The sequence below is a fragment of the Dermacentor variabilis genome, chromosome 3 (assembly GCF_050947875.1).
Source record: "Dermacentor variabilis isolate Ectoservices chromosome 3, ASM5094787v1, whole genome shotgun sequence".
Classification (NCBI taxonomy): domain Eukaryota; kingdom Metazoa; phylum Arthropoda; class Arachnida; order Ixodida; family Ixodidae; genus Dermacentor; species Dermacentor variabilis.
The window spans coordinates 9,401,977-9,425,194 of record NC_134570.1 but is presented as its reverse complement, the minus strand read 5'-3'; the positions used below and the strand labels follow the sequence as shown (position 1 = coordinate 9,425,194).

The 23,218-nt window shown below is 46.4% G+C and overlaps 1 protein-coding gene across 10 annotated transcripts in view; it reads left to right on the top strand.

Moving 5' to 3' along the window:
- The window catches only part of LIMK1 (LIM domain kinase 1), a 133,584-nt gene that overhangs the window by 96,377 nt on the left and 13,989 nt on the right, over positions 1–23,218 (top strand). For 8 of the 10 annotated variants that reach the window (XM_075684139.1, XM_075684138.1, XM_075684137.1 and 5 more), the window contains one exon: positions 8,421–8,575. In XM_075684139.1, coding sequence (XP_075540254.1) covers positions 8,421–8,575 — 155 coding nt within the window. Of the gene's footprint in view, positions 1–8,420; positions 8,798–15,070; positions 15,687–23,218 lie in introns of those variants that run through there. The other 2 variants (XM_075684141.1, XM_075684140.1) reach the window with 2 other exon arrangements.

Sequence of the window (23,218 nt, the reverse complement as noted above, 5' to 3'; positions counted from 1 at the left end):
CTTTGCAGCTTCATGCTACTGTCAGTTGGGTGACAATTTTTCCTTTTCAGAAATAGCTTATGTACCATGCTGGCAAACACCAGTGCCTGAGAAAGCAATGTGCAGTCATTGGCTGACTTGCAGTAACAAAATGCACTTGGAAGTTTGTGTCATTACGTGACGTATGCAGTCAACAACCACTTTTTCATACATGCCAGATAATTCAGATGCCTTGGCAGCACCGTCACGTCTCCTATGGAGGCGATGTCCAAGGACGTCTGAAATTTCAGACGCGGAAACTCTTTGCCATATGGTTTTCCAGACTTTCTGTTGCGACTGCAGAACTGGAATGGCATTAATCAAAACCACCACCACTGCCATTTTTATTATCTCATGTCAAAACGGTGCTCTTGAACACCGATCTGCTGACAGCCGTAGTCATCGCAACGATGTTAGACCTAGCTGTTTCGACGTTCACTGCCAAGATTCCTGCTGTTCAGTGCCTCGTTAGAGCGCAGCTGTTAGGTGCCCATTCCTGTGGTGAGCATTGGCATTGGGCATCGTAACCGAGTGAATGAGCACAGCGAAAGATGAGAGCCAACGCAGAGCGCAAGGAGGAAAGCGGAGGAGGAGGGTATAGTGAAAGCGTGAGGCGTAGTGCTGCGCAAGACGGTCTATAGCGACGATGGGCTACAAGATGGCACCAGAGTAGCGTGCATCGTTAGGGTGCCTTAATGCACTCACTTGCCTCCACTCCATTCGCTAGGATGCATGCATTGAGGCACTCTACGTGTCGTCTGTTTGCCGAATGGGTGGAGGTCTGTCTGTGGTGGCTGCTAGGAATCACGCCCTTGCATCAGCCACGCACTGCCTCTCGCGATCTGCCGATTAGCGAGACAGTCGCGGCACATTTCACTCAGTTTGGAACGTGTCGCATGAGACGGATTGTCGGCGCCAGCCAACATATCGCAAAACGAAAACACACTGAAATTTCGCATTAAGGAGTATCATAACCGTCAGTAAATTTTTTTTTATTGATAGAATTCACCGCTGGTCGTCAATGGCACCGATTCTGGCATCGTCATCCTCGCGGACGGCTACGAAGCCCGGAAAGTATGGCAATGGTCAAGCATTGAATAATGCCAGTTTCCAAAAGTCAGGTTCACCACAGTGGAGGGGTGTTACGCGGTCAAGCGCAGAAAGGGTGCTACTGTCCCGGGACACAGTATGTATTCTTTGAATGCACATGGTGTGCACCCACCGTCTCTTGTCACAGTACAAGCACCGATACCCCTAATAAGTGTACTGGCAGGCCTTCAGAGGTATTTCGAATATGCCTGTGGAAAATTGAGCCCGTGGGAAGTTTTACTGTTCTAAAATATTTACATGCCTTCACAGTGACCACCATTTGCCAAAATTTTTGATACACTGCAACTTCCCTGATATTACTTTCCTCTTCTGCCTTTCCTCAAGCCTTCCCTTCTACAAGACTACCGGCCTCTTCCGCCTGCCCGCCTTGCACGTCGCCCTCTCTTTCTTTCTTGTCTTTTTTTTTTTTGCTTTCGCCCCATGGCAGCTCATTTATTGGTTCCGTATGCTTTCCCTCCCCATTGCCACTCGAGAAGTTCTCCGCATCTGTAGACCACGCTTGTCAGCTTCGAGTCCCTGTGAAAAACGCGAACGTCTCTTTCAATGGCAGCGGCGAGCTGTATGCAGTCATTTGCGGAACAATAACACAACGACACGTGTCACTCCTCCCTAAGCAAACATTGAAGGATAACCGCGATTGTGGTGAGAGGAAGGCATTTCAAGCAATTCCACACGGGAGCAAACACACACCTTCAAAGGATAATTGGTGCCGCTGGGGATGCACAGGTTTAAAGAACACAGTGAAAAAGGTGCGCCAAGTGTTCCCAAGCCATGTGTAGCGCTACACAGGCCACATGAGGGGTTCAGGCTTTGCCGGCCTATCGATAACAAACACACAACTCTGTCCGTATGGGTGGCATGCTTAAAAAAATAAAGAAAACAAAACCTGCAGAGTGGCATGTGGGGAGAAAAAGGAAGAAGGTGGCTTTCCTTGCCTTCAATATATAAGATAGAAATAAAAACAGAGAAGAGAAAAAAAATTGCTGCAGTGAAGCCGAGATTTCCCTTCCTGGTGGATTATCGAAAAAAGAAAAGGAGGCTGTTGTAGTAAAATGTGGAGCCCATGGATACGCTGTAGTTTTAAGTGCAATACAAGCGCCGAGCATGTGAAGTTGCCAGGGTGGATTCTCTGTGCGCTCCATTCTCTCTCTATACGTCAGACTTTTTCGCCAGGAAATCGCATTCGGAGTCGCTGGCCACTTCTGTTTGCATGCATAGGATTGTGGTAGCAAAATGAAAAGACATGGGGCAACAACCAACTAAGCGAAACTTGCGTGCAGTGTAGAACATCTAAATTATAAATTGAAACTTTCTTTTTCTACTGGATGCGATGTGGTTTGACCAAAGTTTTTCAAAAGCACAAGCAAGTATAGTTCTATGTACTAACCAAAATCTTTCAACATATGCTTGACACGAGTTCTATCCCTGAGGAATGGAAGATAGGAAAGGTGATTCCACTTCTTAAGATAGGTAGTAGGCACTCTCCACTTAACTATCGTTCCGTTTCACTCGGTAGTACCTCATGCAAACTTCTTGAACATATCTTTTCTAATCTTGCTAAGTCTATCAAATCTAATTCCTTCTTCCCGCACTCGCAACATAGCTTTCGCAAAACTTATTCATGCGAAACACAGCTAATATCATTTTACACATCAGTCATATGCCATTCATGATCGTTCTTCTCTTGCAGATTGCTTATTTCTAGGTTTTTCTATAGTGTTTCATAAGGTGTGTCATAATCTGCTAAATTGCATAAGCTTAACCTCGATCCCCAATTGCTTACTTGGCTTGTGTGCTTCCTGTATAGTCGTTCTCGTTCTAGTGAACATATTCACTCGTTATCCGGTCACGGTGAGTCGGACTTCCTAAATTTGTCGCGCGCCCATCAGCATGTGTTGCGGATAGCAACTCGGCTAGCAGGCATTAGTCTATGAAAGGTGCAATAAATGCCCTTGTGATTGTTTGCACTACTGTGTTGTTCCTTTGTACCAAGAGCATGGGTGAGAAGCCCACATCTCTCAGTCGGTGGAGCATGAGACTCTTAAATCTCAGGTTCGTGGGTTCGAGCCCCACGTTGGGCGCCAGATGTGGGCTTCTCACCCGTGCTCTTGGGACAAAGGAACGACAACACAGTAGTGCAAACAATCACAAGGGAATTTATTGCACCTTTCATAGACTAATGTCTGCTAGCCGAGTTGCTATCCGCAAAACATGGCGATGGGCACGCAAAAAATCTAGGAAGTCTGATTCACCGCGACCGGATAAGGAGCAAATATGTTTGCGCATACGGGCACGCGAACGGTGGCGCGTTCGCACGAGGCCTCACGAGACGGTCTCGCAGAAGCATGGATCGGTGCACGCGCGGAACATTCGCGGCGCTAGCCGACCGCAGCCAAAGAGCAAGCGCCTTCTTCTTTCCGCGCCCAAGTAACCCCGCCGTGAGGTGTTGTTAGCAGCGCAACACTCGCGCCATCTCTCCTACTGTGCTTCAACCACACTGACCGCCGCCGTGGCGAACCCGGATTACAGGAGACGGGAGCTATGCGGGAAAACAACGCATTGCCCGTGCCCGTGCTGTCGCTTTCCATGTTGTCATTATCACTTTCGTTAGGTGACACTTCAGCAATAACAGAGGCAATGATGGCGAAAAGTCAAACCTCGTAGCCGACGTATTTTTGCGGTTGCAGCTGCATTGCTGAGCAACTTCTCTTTCGCATTCCAAATGCCACGCACTATAGATCCCTCTTGCGTGCCAGTACAGACTTCCTCATCCCATATTTGACAGTACGAATGATGTCTAATTTTTCTTCTATGCTGAGCACCCAGTTTTTGTCCTAGCTTGCACGACAACACAACACAGGGCGTAACGCTTCGACTCTGGCACGGCGCCGAAATGATGATGTGGCTCCACTCTTTCAAGCGTCCTCTGCATTTGCACTTGGTGGCCGCTCCAATCTCTGAGGCTCGTTGTTCTGCCGGGCCGACATACCACCGTAATTTCGTGACGAAAAGTGGAAACACTACGTGTTAACCGATACGTACGCAATAACCTTGTACGGCTTATGCGGATACAAAACGCATTATGTTCAATGGCTGCTGAGTTGGGAATTTGACTTTAGTACTTTTAAAATGGAATAACTGTTTAAACGGGTATGATTTAACAGTGTTTTACTATAGACCGTTTTTTCGTAGGCGCCGCCATATTGCGAACGCAGTGGCGCCGCCTATGAGCAGCGCCATACTGGCTTGGGTGAAAGCGGTCTTTTGCATGGCAGGTATACGCTTGGCAGCAGTTTCTGCCGTTTGTTTTCGCGGTCGTGCGGTCTGTTTAGTATGACGTGCGTCTTCTACGTAGTAAACGGTTCTGTGAGACGTGCTGAAGTGGTTTAAGGCATCATGGCCGGAATTTCTGCTGGCGTTGAGGTGGACAGAACACGCAACGCGATGTGTGCGCGCATATTCGAGTCTGCAATCAGCCTCGGAGATGAATTGTGTATTTCTGAATGTTCCAGTCACTAATGTGACCTTAGTGCAGTATTATCCTCTATTTCTAAGCTGCGGAAACATACGCGACGATCATAACAGCGTGATCGTGGGTACCGTTCTGCTACGATAGGAGCTGTGATGTTATACTTTGGCAAGCGTTCAAACTGTTCGCTGCAGGTTACATTGCGTGACTACTTGGTTCGATGGGTGAGGTTTCCGCACCTGAATAAAATAGTTTTGGCAAGTGATAGCAGCATACCTTACAGTCTGAATTACGCTTGTCCAGCAAAGGGACTGTTTACGAACTGCGTGAGCGTCCTAAGCAGTGGTAAGTGCTGGATTACATATATCTTTGTTCTATATACCGCATGGTCCAAGCATACCGCATCAGCGGTTATATATTTATAAACGTTGTGCGGCGTGACTATGCGAGGCCCTATTGCGGCGTTAGCCCGTTTTCTCTTGCTTTTTCGAGAAAGAGGATTATAACCGAATTTCTTTTTCGGTTGTGTTTGTTCCGTTCACTACGACGCACTCACACGCATTACGGAAATTTTGTCCTCAGAAATAGGCATCGCATTCTTTTTATGCGTTCCTTCATATATTATGGCTGTATGCAGGCAAAAAAGGCAATGCCGAAGCGCACAGCTTACATATGTACCGTGCTGGTTCACAAACCGCAGTGATCGCTTTGTTGAGCAGCGCCATCGGCCTCATGCAGGAAGGCTAGCGTAGACATATGGTAATTTGAAGCCTACTAGACTTGAAATGCGCGAGAACGATGCCGGTGCATCACAAATATTTGATTGCGCCTGCCGCTTAGATGTTTCGTGGTTGCCTTAGGTTGGCCGTGCACGAGCACGCGCTCTTATGTTTATGCTTTGCTCCCTATGCCAAGCGATCAGATATTGAGCAGATTTACCATTTCATGCTGCTAATACAGAGACACCGGGTTTCTTTGTTGAATTAAAACCGATATAAGTAAAATAGTTCACAACACATACACACACCGCGACTGATAATGTGCGTACACCGCGGCTTATAAAACGTGTCACATTTCTGCGCTCCCAAAAGATATTTCCGCCTACTGTAGTTACCGATGCACCGAAAGGCTTCCCTGACGACCTTATATGAACGGACACGGCGTAAATTTCACAAAATACCATCTAAAACATCTCAAAATCGCTCCACAGCACGCGACAGCAATACTTTCAAGCAGCGCCGCACTGGATCGCCCAAGCCAGAGAGGAGGAAAGGCTCTCCGCGCGCCCTATCCTCCTCGCCCGATGAAACGGTCTATAGTGACTAGAAGAGGGCAGCGTGACAGGCGGGAACTGGCTGGCTGCACAGAGTAGCGTTGAAAGTTGTAGATGGCGCTACTTGCAGCTGGTGCGCAGCTTTCGTGGCTTTTGAAGGGGGCGGTGCACGGCAGCTAGCACGCGCATCACATTCACTTTGCGTTGCATTTGTGTTTTGTGGGGTCTTTGGGGCCGTCGGCGCCCCTGCCCTCACCACGAACGGTCATAAGTGGAGAGCCACCACTGACAACCAGTTCAGAGTCAGAAGGGGGTGAGGCGTAGGGATTGCAGAACAGGTGAATGCGCCTGCGCAATGGCGTGTGGAATGCCCAAGTCCCCACAATTTTTAATGTAAGTTCATAGATGCATTATTAAGAAGGGTGACACTATTTTGTAGAGCAGATAATGGAAAGATGCGCTTTTTGCAACACTGGAACGTGCAACAGATGTTTAGCCATGCGAGCTAAAAACGGAAGAAGGTCATATTTGAAGGCCACTCTGGACGAGTTAGTCTTTGGCTTGCATGGTGTTAGCGCTAGCAAATGTGGACCGTGAACAGACCGAAACGCCTACTTTCGACTTTTGTCATTCGGTCATCTGCCGCAAATGTAGCCAGTGGGCACAGAGAAAATCATACACCCAAACAGACAAAAACAACGCTGGGGCTGTGCACAGTGAACTGGAGAATAACGTCACCATGTCGTTCAGCTCACTATCTGTGTCCGCATGCGCTAGCAACATGCCCTTTAAAGAGCTTTAGCTTTGTAAAAAAGAAAAATACGTACATATGCGGGCACTCTGACGAACCTCAACATGCGCTAAATATTTTCTATCACTGCTTTTGTTGTACAGGTTCACAAGACGAGAGGAAACACTTTATTACGTAGCACGGTAATCCAGATGCACACATCAGACCGAGCTTAGCAGCAGGCTCTACTTCACTCTCTTCAACTTCGTATCTTTCTGATTCCCTTTGAAGAGCCTTGTCCTTGTTCAATGTGAAAAAGCGCAGCCTAGTTAACACGACAAACTGGATCATTTTTGCATTGAGCTGTTTGGGATGGAACTCACATCCCACTTGGCAGAGTGTTGAACTGCTCAAGAACTGTACAAAATCATGCACACTGAAGGCATAAAGCTTCAGTGTTCAAATAGAATAAAGTGAATGCATCCTCTAGTACTTTAATGAGCATGGCTAACTCATCTCCAGGGTACAGTAGGCCTCCCCTGTCAAATTTTTGCATGAACATGCTGTCTGCATTGCATTCAGCTGCTTCTCTGGTGACTACTTCCCCATTTATCACATGCCGAAAGGTCTTTTCGTCGTACTTCTATTCGAAGTGCCGTTTGCAAGGGGCATACTATTGTTAGCTCCTTGTCAGCATGTTTGATGTTTCACGACCACAATTCATGCTGAGCTGTGTCTTTAGCCGGTCTAAAAAGGGAGGCCCTGGCTTTCTACTTTCTGTAGCCGCTTCCGAACCCGGGTACTAAACATGTTCGTGCCTTCGATGCCATGAGGGCATGCTGCATTACCTAATACTTAGAGCATGAACAGCACAATATCATGCACTACACACATCAAAATAATCACAGTGGCACATGTGTGATGCTTCCCAGCTCCCCAGTAATCACAATCGATGTGGTAACAAGTGCGGTCTGCACGCCTGCACTGGCCTGGCAGACCTCACTGATGCTACACTGGCAAGAGCCGCACCATGGCTTCTCCTTGCACACTAGCATGCTTCAGCGCCTCTAGTGGCACTGGAACATTTCATTGCTCATCGTGCCTCTCCCTTGCACGGTGCAGATACGCCACCAGTTACACTGCCCCCTTCTAGCCACCATAGTTTTACTGTATCAATGTAAATGGCAGTGCTGGCATTCATGATGACCATCATGACCATTATGACGGCCTTATTTTTTCCTACCTGCATTACCATTTGTGATAATAGTGCACAGAAAAAGTTCACCTGTCATAAATGTTTGTATTTGTCGCTTTCTGTCTTTCTTTTTTTTTTTCTTGCTTCATGATTACCCTTATTTCAGGCTTCAAACTCGGCAGGGATATGCCAGGCTGAATTCTGTCTCTGATTTAACAATTATTTGTTCTTCTATGGTATCGTCAACAGTAGCTCTATAATGTCTTTGTCTTTTGCTGCATTTTTCGGCTGTCATTGTACAACCAATTTGCAGTCGAGAAATGCAAGCAAGGAATTGATCCTGATTTCTAACTAATCAGGCCTAATTTGGTACCCCTTTACCAACAGTCTTTCGTTGCCTACAAGCCACTTGGGTGGCTGCCTTAGTGAGTGTCCTTAGCTACAAATATGGCAGCACAATAGGGCACTGTTTTGCAGGTGCCCATGAATGGAGTTGCACAAGGGACGAAATTTGAGTTTTTGCTCTTGGCAAAATGAGCGGTGTCCTATGCTGTGCTTTGATTTTGTTGCATTGCCTTGCACAGTGATAGAGAGAATTGGTGAAAGGCAACTATTGCTTTTTCAGATCATTGGCAGAGTGCAGGCTGACCCTGACTACTTGCCCCGAAGCAATGACTTTGGCCTCAACACTGTTGTGTTCAAGGAGAAGTTTTGTGCAAGCTGTCCGGAACCTTTCTACCACATTGCCTTCTTGTGCTGTGATGTTGACCCAGAGAAGAGGTGTGTGCTCTCAACCAATAGGAGCTTTAGTTGGACTAGTTGTTGCTAATTTTTTTAGAATAAGTTTAGCACGATGCAAATGACCAAACACGCAAAGAAACACAGAAGGCACTCCAGTTTGGGACAGCAGGATAGGCCCAGGATGCTGCTCGTCCTGTGTCTCTTTGTACGTGTGGTCGTTTTCTTCGCAGTAAACTTGCAAATAAAACAATGCATAGTTCATTTAGTCTGGTGAAATACTCCTTGAATACTCCATATTTATAATATGGCTGAGGAACCTTGGTTATTAACAGAGAAAAATGAAGAGAAAACATTTCCTAATTAAATTTTTCTCAGCTCTCCTTTCAGAGTACAGATGGGAAAAATGAATTGCTTTTAAAATGACATAATGAACGCACATGCTTGAAATTCTTGCTTCCTTGGAATAACTGACTATATGAACAGCCTCAGCGAAATTGATGAAACATTCACTTTATTGACAAATACTCGTGGTGTACTTCTTTGCATAATTGGTTCTGGCTGGTCAACAGCTCACAACAGGTTTAAGTGGGGGACTAAATCAGTATTTGTTTGGTACAGTAATCATATATTGTAAAATAGTGATGACACCAATATTGCTGATGCAGAAAACATTTTGCCTGGAAAGGAGTTGGAGGTTTGGTTGGTGGTTTGAGATTATAAATTTTTCATGAAGGGGCCCTAAACCACTTTTTATCGAACTTGAGGAATGCGTTTGAAGTTAAAATAGACGATTTCAGAAATACTTTGCCGCAAAAAGTACTTCAATGCGTTCAGCAGAAGCGCAGTTATTCGCAATCAAAGGTCGCTTATGACCCCCTTCGCAATTCGCTTGCTCCTTAAATACCTTGTACTGTGAAGGCTACGACGGAGCGAGGCGTGCCCGCAATGCTATTTTTGATGTTAGGGCTTACAACGCGCCAAACGCAGTTGTCTTCAGCGAGTGGACTCATCGCGGCACCTTGTGGTGTCCATGGTATCTACACTACAAAGCAGACCGCAGCTACATGAAACTGATGTGCGCAGGCGGAGAATTCCCTTTGTGCACGACAGCCCTTGAGTGCGTTCTCTCGCTAATATGGTCCAGTCTGACTGTGCTACGAGGTGTGGACCAGCTTTGTCCTTCACCAGCTTGACCAACGGATAGCAGCCACATCTAACTCGCATTCTTGAAGCGTTATCAATAAGTCTGCCAAGGCATTTAACCAGGAGCAAACAGGAGTGAGCGTGCACTGCAAGCCTGTGTACGGTCTGACCTTAAGTTGTGCATGGTTCTAGGCTAGTTGAGTGTTCAAATCTAGTTGAAATTACTGAGACCCGGCAGCTATGACACTGATAATCAAGATGTCCAAAGTTTAATTCCTACGCGGGCGAACGCAGCCGAGCGTGAAAAAACAGTAGTCCTTTTTTTTTTCCGCAAGTACATAATTTAGGCAAAAGCAGATTCTCGCTTACTTCAGCCTGTTTATTAAACTGCGTTGATAAATATACACAGTAACAGTAGGAAGAAGCGCGCTTATCCAAACGCCCTTCTTGATTCATGTCAGCTGTTAACCAATAGCAGCTGTGTGTGGGACTATGGTGTACGACAAAATATGGTGCCTGAAAACAGTGAGGAGAAGGCTTCTTTTGAAGAAAGCTATTGAGGGAAATGTGACATTGCGTGCTGCTTGCAGGCTGCATGCTCTGTGCACAACTGCGAAATTTGACTGAGACATTCACAGCAGCATAGGCTATACATGAACTGTTTTTTTTTTAACCAAGTCCGCGGGGTGGTTCAGGACTTCTTTAACAATTTTCTTGCTTACATGTACTATAACCCTGTCTGTCATATTGCAGGTGTTGTTGGCAAAAGTAACAGATGTGAAATCTAGGTTTTGAGGAAATCTCCTGTAGTTGGGAATGATTATGCACTCTAGCTGACATCGATCACATAAATAAATGTTTAAAAGAGAGAAAAGACATTTCTGCTCCCATACAGGAGCCTTCTTCACTATGTGGACAAGCGATGTTTGCATATAAGTTTTACCCACCTGAACTGCCTAACCTACAGATTGGTTCACCTTTCGTGTCACAAGCGCTCCACTGTTTTCATGCTGAATCAGCAATCCCAAAGGATTTGCACATCGTTGGGTGCAAATGCGTGGCTGTGTTTTCTTGCACTGAGTAGCAAATTATTTTTTTTTTTGCGCCTATGTCTGGCAACCACACAATTTCTGAGGGTCAAACAAAAAGTAGTCTACGTTTGCTCGTGCAAGTACATTGGCAGCGCACGCTTTAGGATGTAGTCCAACGTAACATCGGTCGATGTATGCCACATATGGCACAGTTACTCTACATTGGTGAAAATTCGACGCTGTACAGCCTAGTGTCTGACGCAGTCAGCAAAACCGGTGGCGCTCAATGCTGGCTTACAGCTTACTGAGCGTACTGAGTTTACAGCTTCGCCAAGTACAAAAGTGCTCGCTCGCCATGTACATGTGCACATGCATTGCAGAAATAGCTGATCTCCACACTGCTGCAGGCCACATTCAACACACCAAAGTATACAGGGGTGAAATTTTAGGTGATCCTCGCATTGCCAGTGTGACATATCCGACTTCGCCGGCCATTGCCTGCAAACTTGCTGGAAATGCCAGATTACATCCGCGATTTTAAAGCGATGGATGTTGCTCTCCAGACTCGCGTGAAAAGAATTTCTAATGTTACGAACCTCAACCATGGTATCAAGATGACAGCACACCTTGAAGATCTGCAACTCAGGAATCAGATTACCTGTTCCAGTCAGATCATGGTGCTTAAATGGGCTCTCCGTGCCTGGGGCCACGTAATCCACAGAATGCTGTTGGCCTCAGTGAGCCGCAGCAAGCCCATTGGGTTGGCTCATTGTGGCATCTACATGGCCACTGTATCCATGCTACACAGCTGACGCAGCTACGTGCAACTGTAGTGGCCAACTGTAGTATGTAGGACAGGGCTGGAGTGTGTGCTCATGTGCTCCACTCTGGCCATGCTGCGTGGTTCGGACTGGCTTTGCCTTGCACTAGCGTGTCCGACCGTTGGTAGCGACATTCAAATTGTGCATTTTGAAGTGCTCTCAATAGCTCACTATGAAGCGGTGTTTACCAAGGCATCTAGCCAAGAGCGGCTAGGAGTGGCCAGGAGTGGCGAGGCCAATAATAGCAAAATTAACCTTTTTTAAGGACAAAGAAAACATTCTGATGTCAGCACGCAAACTCAAAGGATCGCCATTTGCCATCAGTGAAGATTTCTCCCCAGCTACACGGCAGGTGAGAAGACAGCTCATTGCATTCAAGAAGACAAAGAAAAAACAATTCAAACTAACAGTTGACAGGCTGTGCATAGACAACAGGGCATACATATTTGATATCGCTACTAACTTTGTTATTCCTTCCAGTAGATAGCTCAAGGGCAGCACGTGCCCAAAAAGCCATAATTGGTCTAACTCCTATCATGCCTTTCCTCCAGTATCATTATCGTTCTCTAACATTCGAAGCCTTGTGCGTAAATGCATCCAGCTTTCTTCCTTCCTTGAAGACAGCAAATCTCACATACTGACATTAACTGGAACTTGGTTGTGCCCGAATATCTCTGATAAAGAAATATTTGAATGTGTTCATGGACTACAACATTCACAGATATGACCGAAAGGATAAGAGGCAGCGGCGTCCTTCTAGGAATAAGAAAAACACTTCTGTCCTATGTAATTAACTCATACTCTAACCTAGAGATTATCTGGGCTGCATGCATGTTCTCATCATCACGAATACTTATGGGTGTATGTTCCGACCCCCAAATTCTACTAATTTATTTATTAATAACTTGTGCAACAACATAGAATCAGTGATAAAGCTTCACCCAGCTGATGCCATCTATCTGCTAGGAGACTTCCATTTTCCTCTGATAGACTGGGTTAACTTTTCATCCTGTAATACGTCAACAGAATTTATCAATTTAACCTTAGATTTGAACCTGTTTCAGGTTGTTATGCAGCCTACACAGAGTAATAATATCTTAGATTTAATTGTCACAACAGCTCCTGAGACAGTTGATCAAATTGTGCCTATTAATGGTTTTAGTAATCATTCCTTACTGCAAGTAACTCTCAATGTACCCTCATCTTCTATAGGTTTCGCTACTAAAAAAATACGCGATTAAAATGCTATGAATTTGGAATTAGATATATTCTTTTTCCACATGCTGTTACCTCCATATCATAGTCGGTCGGTGGATACTCTTCAGGAATAAGATGTCTGCCTTGGTTAGCCAGTACGTCCCTCTCATTAAGATAACCAATGATAAATCTAACCCGTGGTTCGCCAGATCCCTACACTTACTGAGAAACAGAAGAAGCACCACTACGAAAGTGCTAAGTGCTTGCACATGTATAAGGAAAGCTTATAAATTTACTGTACTGCCCTGTCTTCACCTAAAGATAAATACTTCACTTATGACTTACCATCTCGTCTAAAATCTAATCCCAGAAAATTCTGGCACATTATAAGCCCAAATCAGGAGCAAACTAACATTTCTTTATACAACAATAATAACACTCCCATTCCAGATATTCACTATGCTTCTACTTTCAATATTTATCTTTCCTTCTATATTCACCACAGAAGATCAGCCTGATCTGCCGGACGTATCAGAGCTAAACTACCAATGCGTGTCATCAATAGAAATAACAGTTGAAGGTGTCGCATGCCTGATAAATAACCTCAAGCTAACCACATCTTGTGGCGTTGACAACATTAATTCTAAAATTCTGAAAAACACCATCACAGCATCTAGTAAAATTCTGTATCACATCTTCAGGCAATATTTAGAGACTGGTGTGCTGCCCTCAGACTGGAAGATAACAAAGGCCATACCCATATTTAAGTCGGGTAATAAACCCGCACCGGGAAACTATCGTCCAATATCATTTTGCAGCATCTATATGCTGCAAAATGCTAGAACATGTAATTGCATCAACTATTTACAGTCACCTGGAAGCCAACAAATTTTTCTTTTCTAATCAATACAGATTTTGGAGAAACTTCTCTTGTGAGACGCAATTGTTAGAATTAAGCACTGATTTGCATACTAATATAGAAGAGGATCTACAAACTGATTGTGCTTTCCTATACTTTTCAAAAGCATTTGACCTCGTAGCACATTGCCGTTTGATTTTGAAATTATCTGCTCTTAAATTAGATTCTTTTACACTAACATGGATTCGCAATTTTCTTTCTAATCGTCAGCAATTCACAGCAGTTAATCATTTTTCCTCTCCTTTTTCGTACGTTACTTTAGGTGTACAACAAGGCAGCGTTCTTGGGCCATTACTATATATAACATACATTAATGGCTTACCGAATAACATTTCCTCACGTGTGGGCATTTTTGCAGATCATTTATCATTCTGTCAAGTGTGCCGATGATCATACAATCCTCCATAAAGATCTAGAACTTATTTCTCTTTGGTATAACACTTGGCTAATGAAGCTTAACATGTCTAAATGTAAAGTTATCTCTTTTAGCCGCAAGCATACTAAATCTGTGTTTCTTTATCAGATTAATAAGATCACTATTTTGCATGATACTGAACATAAATGGCTTGGTGTTAAACCAACTTCAACTCTTTAGTGGTCAATGCTTCGAGATCATTAGGGCACATAAGACGCAAGTTACATAATTCTGCTAATGACATTCGTAAACTAGCTTATCCAATATTTGTTCAACCTCACCTTGAATATGCCACATCCGTCTTGTCTCCCCATCAGAACTACTTGATTGAAAAACTCGAATCTATTCAGAATAGGGCTGCGCATTTTATTTCACATTGTTATGACTATAACAAAAGCATCACACAAATTAAACTCAACCTCTCACTACAACCCTTGCATGATCGTCACAATATAGCCCTGCTATCATTATTTCATAAATACGTCCATAATACAGCACCATCAGTTCTGCCTCTTGAAACTCCTCATTGCAGGTCCCACCGGTTGTACAATCAGTCCAATTTCATGTGCATCTACGGAAAGACTAATTCATTTAACAATTCCGCTCTTCCAAGAGCCATTCGCCTTTGGAACAATCTTCCTAAGGCCATTGCTTATGAGAGTGACCAAGAAAATTTCTGGCATCTTCTAACAACGAATTTTTCAGACTCTACATAACCTAAAGCGTTATTTTTTCTTGCCTTTCCTGTTCCTGTTACTAATGTGCTCCTATCCCTTAAATGCTGTTTTGTTATAGCCAAATATATCCTGCTCACTTTGTAATTATATTGATTATATTTTACTTTATGAAAGTTTCTTGTTCAGTGAACTCTCGCATTCAAAAGCATTCTGTTCGTCCATTGTACAATTTTAACACCACATTACTGTATGTTAGTGCATTTCTTACACTGTATTTTTTGTATATGTATTCACATATGTATTCTAATTATTGTATATTATAATCTTTCAGTGTACTCACCCCCCTTACACAATGCCTCTAGGGGCCTGCAAGGTATCTTTAAATAAATGAATGAATAAATAAATAAATAAATAAATAAATTTGAAATGCAAATTTTTGCTTATTGCTACCTGTTTGTAAACTGCATCACTAAATGCGCATACTATCAGCAGGAAATAACGTACTGACCTAACACGTGTCTTCATTGATGTCAACTATCGTATATCTATAACCATCTATATCTATCGTATATTGACATGTGTATTTGTTTGTCTTTATTGGGAGACACGTTTCACCGCCTAACAAATGTTATCACACAGTGCACAACGCGCCTGCATGTATCGGAAGTTTCTGGAATGTTATCGACGGTTCCATCCACTGTCTGGGACCGAACCTTGTGTGATTGCATGTGTGCGCGACGCGAATAATGTAGGACTTTGTGGAAGGCACGCGGGTCCCAGCGATTACTCTGGAACATTCGATGACTGATGTATAAAAGCCGACTTGCTTGGCCCGCTGATCAGATTTTCGACGATCGCCGACCGTGTTCGCCGCTATCGTTGTGCTATAAGTGTAGCCTGTTTTTGTGGGCACAGGTTCGCCCAATAAAAGTTAGTTTTGTTTTTCACAGTATTGCTACTGTGTTCTTCAACGTCACCACTGCGTGACATCTGGTGGAGGTGCTTGTGCGGTCATGTACCGAACGCCCCCGCAAAGCCGCGATCCAAGCCCGAAGCCCGAGGACAAAACCAACATCGCCCAAGACCAGCGTGCTAGCCGCCGACTGCAAGGACTGCCCCCAGAGCACGGACTTCTACCTGATACGACAATGAAGATCGTGGCCAAGACAACCCCAATGGCTGCCTCAGCGTCCCCCGTTATCCTGCAACAACATCGGGAACCACCGACCTTTCATGGAGCAGTGACTGAAGACCCGGAATCATGGCTGGAGACCTACGAACGAATCGCGACTTTTAACAACTCGGACTCCGACGACAAGCTGTGGCATGTATACTTTGCCTTAGAAGACGCCTCCAGAACGTGGTTTGAGAACTGGGAGTTGACCTTGACAACATGGGACCTCTTCCGTAGCGGCTTCCTGCGCACCTTTACGAGCGTCGTGCGTAAGGAAAGGGCTGATGCCATGCTGGACGCCTGAGTGCAGCTACCTAACGAGAACGTTGCCATCTTCACTGAAGAAATGAACCGTCTGTTCCGCCACGCCGACCCAGATATGCCCGAGGAGAAGAAAGTCCGCCTACTCATGCGTGGTGTGAAGGAGGAACTCTTTGTTGGAATGGTACGAAGCCCACCGAAGACCGTCGACGAGTTTCTTCGCGAGGCCACTAGCATCGAGAAGACACTCGAGATGCGAAACCGGCAACTCAACCGCCGCACGAACTCGACAAGCTATGCCGGAGTTCAGCCACTGTCCACTGACGACCTGCGCAAGACTATCCGAGCGGTCGTGCGGGAGGAGCTACAGAAGCTGTTCCCATCATCACAGCCTCAAGTGGCTTTGATTGCCGACGCCGTATGTGCGGAGCTCCAACAACAACTCGGAGTAGCCCCTGAATCACCGCAGCCTCAACCGCAAGCGATGACATGCGCCGCTGTAGCCCGCCGTCATGTTCCCCCTCCGCGCCCATGGCAGGGCCCAGTGACGACACAGTTCCATTGTCCAGCACCACCCCAGCTGCCAGCACGCCAACCTGTCACCCCACGCGGCATTCCAAGCAAGACTGACGTTTGGTGCGCCCCTGACCACTGTCCGCTTTGCTATCTTTGCCGGGCACATCTACTGCCGATGCCCATACCGGGAGATGGGACTCCGAGGGTTCGCCGTTAATGCGCTACGACCACAGATTGGCGAATGACCTCGCGATATTGCCGACTACCTTGCCGCCACTCAGTGGAACCTTCGACGACTGTCCCGTTCGCCGTCACCAGGCCGCTACCTGTCGCAGCAGCGCCGACCATACACTGCTCTGCGAGCCCGCTCTGCGAGCCCTCTCTGCGAGCCCATATCCGGAAATCTAAAAGCAGCAACCAATGGAGGTGCGGTTGCTGTTCGTCGAACTGACGAAAATCCTCCGTCACCGACAAAGACGCCGAAGAAACTACCACAACGATATAGTGACAAGTCTAACGTTATGACAAGTCAAGTCTAACATTATGGCATTATGACAAGTCTAACAAGTCTAATGACAATATAATGATATGACAAGTCTGGGAGCAAAGAATACGATGACGAAAGACAACCTGACGACGTCACATACCAGCCACAGGTCAACGCAACGCAGCCGTGATCCGACGCCAAGACCGAACTGTAGTGCAAGACAAACAACCACCGACCTCGACGTGCTTCTCGAAGGCCACGCAGTCACCGCTTTAGTCGATACAGGGGCCGATTACTCCGTCATGAATGGACACATTGCCGCCCAGTTGAAGAAAGTTAAGACTGCATGGGAAGGCCCCCAAATTCAGACCGCTGGAGGACACCTCATTACGCCGACTGGAATCAGCATGGCAAGAATTACCGTTCATGAACGGACTTACCCTGCCACCTTCGTTATCCTCCAACAGTGTTCACGAGACGTCATTCTCGGCATGAACTTCCTGAACCAACACGGCGCAATCATCGACCTGAAGTCGAAATCGATAACGCTGGCACAAAATCAAGCGATACCACCGGAGAGCTCTTGTGGTCACCACACCTTGAGTTTGCTCGAAGATCAAGTGAGCATCCCGCCGCGCTCCAGCATTATTATTTCCTTATGCAAAAAAGAAGTGAGGTGTGCACACAGGACACAAGAGTAGAGAGGTGGACAACACGAACGCGTTCGTGTTGTCCACTTCTCTACTCTTGTGTCCTGTCTGCACGCCTCACTTCTTTTTTGCATAATGAATCCTTACCAACTAGCTCAGCTTTCTATCATTCTAAGCTTTATTATTTCCGTCGGCACCAAAACACCCGCTGACGTAGAAGGCGTCATCGAGGGCGACCAACATCTACTGCTTGACCGTGAAATTTGCGTCGCTAGAGGGATCGCTCGACTCCATGGAGGGAAAGCGGAAGTTATGCTAACCAACTTCAGCCAAGAGTTCAAGCACATTAACACGGGCACGACAATCGCATACATCGAGGAAATCGTGGAAACCAGCAATGCCTTTGTCCTCTCAGATTTACATCTCCCCCGATGAGCATAGTCCCCGAACCAGACTTTGACGTGAATCTAAGCCTTCCTATGAGTAAGCAGCAACAGATCAGAAGTCTTCTCTGACGATACAAAGACTACTTTTCGACGTCATTGAGTATTCGACAAACACCAGTTGCAAAGCATCGCATAATAACCGAAGAGTGCGCTCGACCACTCCTCCAGAGCCCTTACCGAGTTTCGACGCAAGAACATGAAGCTATTAGGCAAGAAGTCGACGGAATGCTGCGCGACGACATCGTCCAGTCGTCGAAAAGCCCATGGGCATCTCCTGTAGTTCTGGTGAAGAAAAAGGATGGAACCCTATGCTTCTGCGTCGATTATCGTCGACTGAACAAGATCATGAAGAAGGACGTGTACCCCCTTCCATGGACAGACGACACATCAGATCGGCTCTGCAACGCTGAATACTTCTCGTCGATGGACCTCAAGTCTGGCCACTGGCAAATAAAAGTTGATGAGAGAGATCATGAAAAGACCGCCTTCATCACGCCAGACAGCCTTTACAAGGTCAAGGTCATGCCATTCGGACTGTGCTCGGCACCGGCAACGTTTCAGCGCGTCATGGACACGGTGTTAGCAGGATTGAAGTGGCAGTTGTGTCTTGTTTACTTGGATGACGTTGTTGTCTTCGCCTGAAATTTCGACAATCACCTTAGGCGGCTTGCGACAGTATTAGAGGCCATCAAGTCATCAGGGCTCACTCTGCAGCCGAAAAAGTGCCGCTTCGCTTACGATGAGCTTCTGTTCCTAGGCCATGTCATCAGCAAATCTGAAGTACGCCCCGACCCGCAGAAGACAGCTGCCATCGCAAAGTTCCCGCAGCCAGTTGACAAGAAGGCAGTGCGCAGATTCCTTGGCATGTGTGCCTACTATAGGTGCTTTGTCGAGGACTTTTCACGCATCGCGGAGCCGCTAACACATCAAACCAAATGTGATGTCGAGTTCAAGTGGGGAACACCGCAGGCCGACGCATGCAGTCGCCGCCGGTACTTGCACACTTTGGCGAGGACGCCGATACCGAAATCCACACTGATGCCAGTAGCCTAGGCCTCGGTGCCGTCCTAGTGCAGAGGAAAGGCGGACTTGAATGGGTGATATCTTATGCTAGCCGGTCGCTGTCAAAAGCGGAAGGCAATTATTCAACGACTGAAAAGGAATGCCTCGCTATCATTTGGGCTACAGCAAAATTCCGCCCTTACCTCTATGGCAGGCCATTCAAAGCCGTCAGCGACCATCACGCATTGTCTTGGCTAGCTAACTTAAAGGACCCGTCAGGACAGTTGGCGCGGTGGAGTTTCAGACTGCAAGAATATGACGTCACGGTAATATACAAGTCCGGAAGAAAACACTCTGACGCCGACTGCTTATCACGCGCCCCCATCGATCCCCCGCCGCAAGACGACGAGGATGACGACGCCTTCCTTGAAATAATAAGTGCGGAAGGCTTCACAAAACAGCAACGAGCAGACCTGGAGCTAAAAGGCCTCGTCTAGTATTTGGAAGGGAACACCGACGTTGTCTCTAGGACATTTAAACGCGGGTTGTCTTCGTTCACGCTACAAAACAACCTGCTCGTGAAGAAGAACTTCTCACCAGTCCGTGCCAGCTACCTTCTTGTTGTACCGTCAGCGCTGCATCCAGAAGTACTGCACGCCCTATAGGCGCCGTGCACGCCGACGGACGCGCCTCTGGTGGCGGCCTTGCGCAGAACACGCGGCAGAGGAGCCTGGCGCGCGCCGTAGTTTGTTGGGCCGTTGATCGTGCTTCTCTGTCTTATTCACGTTTTCAGAGCAAGATAGGCAACACCACTTGCACGTGTGGGGTGGCCAAAGCTTCAGGGAATGTCGAAGAAGAATTGTTGCAGGGTGGGGGGCTCAAATACCGGTGAAAACGGGCCGGGGATACGGTTCTAATCATTCCCGGCAAAGCCTCATCAGCGGGAGCAACGGTAGCAAAAATGGATCGTCGCTTCGAAGGGAAATTTCTTGTTCTCATCCTTTCCTTTGTCTCGTTGGTGTTTTTTTCCCCTCGATCATAGTTAGACGCGTGAGCAACGAAGTTCCTCTGCAGTGCAGCATGAGGTTTAAAGGCATTTCGCTAAAGTTCGGAATGCTGTTTGCCGCTTATATTGTTTTCCACTTCTTTACCGCATTGCGCTAGCTAGGCAGCACGACTGCACGAGCGCATTGCGTTGTATGTTAAAGCTACTGAAGTTTGCAAGAACTGAAATGGTTGGTTTCATGTGGTGCAGTAAATCCTCGCACCAGCTGTCGCGCACTTCATGTTTTTACATCTATTTTATGAGTGGCTTTGCACATGTTTAACTGTTGCTAGTTGCTCCATGCATAACTCTTGTCGATTCTTTTGAGCTGCGAAGTTTTAATGCTGCCTTGTTTGTAAAGGGTATAAATCACGCTGCGTCTTATCGGAATGATACCAAGGAAGTGCTTCTTTAACAGCCTTATTCTTTTTGCCCGAGGGCATCTGAGATATTGTTTGCGTTTTTGGAAATGTGTTTAGAAAATAGGTAGTTCAGGGCGAGAATTGCTAATAGCTGCTGCATATGGTATTTTTGTTCCATTTCTCGCTGAAAAGTTCGCGTCCCGTTGGGGAAGTCATCACACTTCGATGCTGCCTGAACAAACTTAACACGCCGAGTGCTTTGTTTGTTTCACAACGTAGTCCCTTCTTGCATGTGAGTTTTCTACTCAACTGAATTTTTTCTTATACTTACGCTGCAGATGACTAAACCGGGCCTTGCCGCCAGCGCTCATCTACTTTGACTGGCGCTGCTCTGCCTTTAAATATATCATGTGGCACCTCTCTCTAGTAATATAAAAAAAGTACTGAAAAGTTAGTCAGTCTTTAGCTTTGTATGTTTCCAAGTAGCTCCATTCGGGAACTTAAAATTGCACAAACTGCAGCGGGAACGGCAGTTCATCGGCGTATGCAGCAGAATTGCATCGGCAGTACAGCACTAACACGCGCTTTTATTGACTTGTGTGTTTCCTGACTTCGTTGGCTAGTGTACGCGTTTCCAGCAATAAATTGGCAATTACTCTTCTTGAGGCGACTTCGACTGCACTTATTCAGCGATGTCACATGTATTCATCGGCAGAAAAATCACAACGGCATATGCAGAGATTGCACCATGCGGATTTGTTTGATATAAGTCTGCACTAACGACGGGTGCTTATTATTCAGGTACAGAAGCAGCATTGTGGCAAGGGTAGAATAAAAAAAAACATCGAGAGATCGCATCACTCAAAAAAATTTATCGGCTAGTGAACATGAGCTCCACGTCATGTAAATGGGGTTCATGGCATTTGTCTGCGGGACACACCTTGCACGTATGTGGGCCATGTTGTCCCAAACACCGGTAACATCGTGTTCATACCCGCTCGCACAGAGGTCAGCATCTTCCCTACAGCTGTCATAGCAGAAGCAGCAGCCTGGCACCCGAACAAAGGAGAAATCGCAGCCGCGAACTTCAGCCATCCTTGCTGCTAAGGGTTGTCGTCTGCTACTGCTCCCGCGTGTACTGTTAGAAGCGTCCGCTAGGTGGCTTTCAGTGGCACCTCTATAGACCAGAACACAACAGCCTCGCACCCAGACTAACCGAACGCATACTCTCGCACCCGGGTTGCCCGATCGACCGGCGCCATTTTGTACTGGGCTGCCAAAGTGTGTTTGCCGGCGACAGGCACACATGGCAAGCGTCAGCTCTAGGACTCCAAAGTGCGGAAATGTGCCCGTTCACGCGGATCCAAAGTACAAGAAGTCATCTGGGCATCATTGCGTCGTGTTTGGATGCCAAAACAACCAGCGCAAAAGGAGCAGGTTGCTTAGCGCTGTTTGCGAAGAGCACAACACACGTAGGGAATCGTGGCGAAGCGGTGTTTTCAGCCTGCACCGATTTCCATCCACCACGAAAAATGCCAAGCTGCGCCACCGGTGGATAGCTGCAGTGAATAGGAAGAACTACCAACCCAGCGAAAATGCACGGGTGAGTATTCGATCTCTGTATATTTTGGTGCCACGTTCAAGTTTGCGCCCTACGAACGTAATATGTGTAACACGCAGGTTTGCTCCGAGCACTTTCTGGGCAACAAGCCTAGAGAGCAGAATCCCGTGCCGGTGCTTAGCCTTGGCTATAACAAAAAGACAAGCCTTTTCGTGTTTTTAGTCATGCAGACCTTCCGACGGTTAAGCGGAACAGTTGAGTTTGCGGTTAGCGATACTTGCAGCTGGTGCACGGCATGACCATTAAGCGTGAACGACAAGTTCTAGGCAATAGAATGTTGGCCTGCTGGTGAGCGTTATTGCTATGAAAGTAAACCGAAGTCTGCTCGTCACGTAGCATGCGTCCACAAAAACGTAAACGACGACTGCTCGTCGCCGAAGGTGTTCGGGCAGCGCGCCTGTCTTTACGAGCCGGCGTTGCAGGTGTCATTCGTGACGAATTCATTTGAGCTTCCTGAGCTCTAAACTGCGCGCGGGCTGTTACGCGGGGTAAAGCGCAAGATTTTTCCGTTCATATAGCGAGGAAAATAAGGTGGTTAGTTATTGTTGTATTTTGTAACAAAATTTTGCTCGTTCTCGCCAGTTTTTTTTATTTTACTGTTTTCTTTTCTAAGGGAGTGCCAACAATCCGATATGGCCTCGCACAGGCGAAACAGGTCTGATACCAGGTAGCTGCAGTTGGTGGGGCTAATTTAATGCAGGTGCGGTTGTTGTATTGTACAAAGGGGTCCCTGATGATGCAGCTTAAAGTAGGGATGGTAATTTTATGTGCCCTGTCATGGTTTTTGCAGCAGCTGTACAACACCTGCATCTGTCATGCTCACCCTGTTATACGGGCTTTGACTGCACATGTAGTTGAGCATTATAACTACTGTAGTTCCTCATTTTCCATTGAGTGCAGGTTTAGCTTCGTATG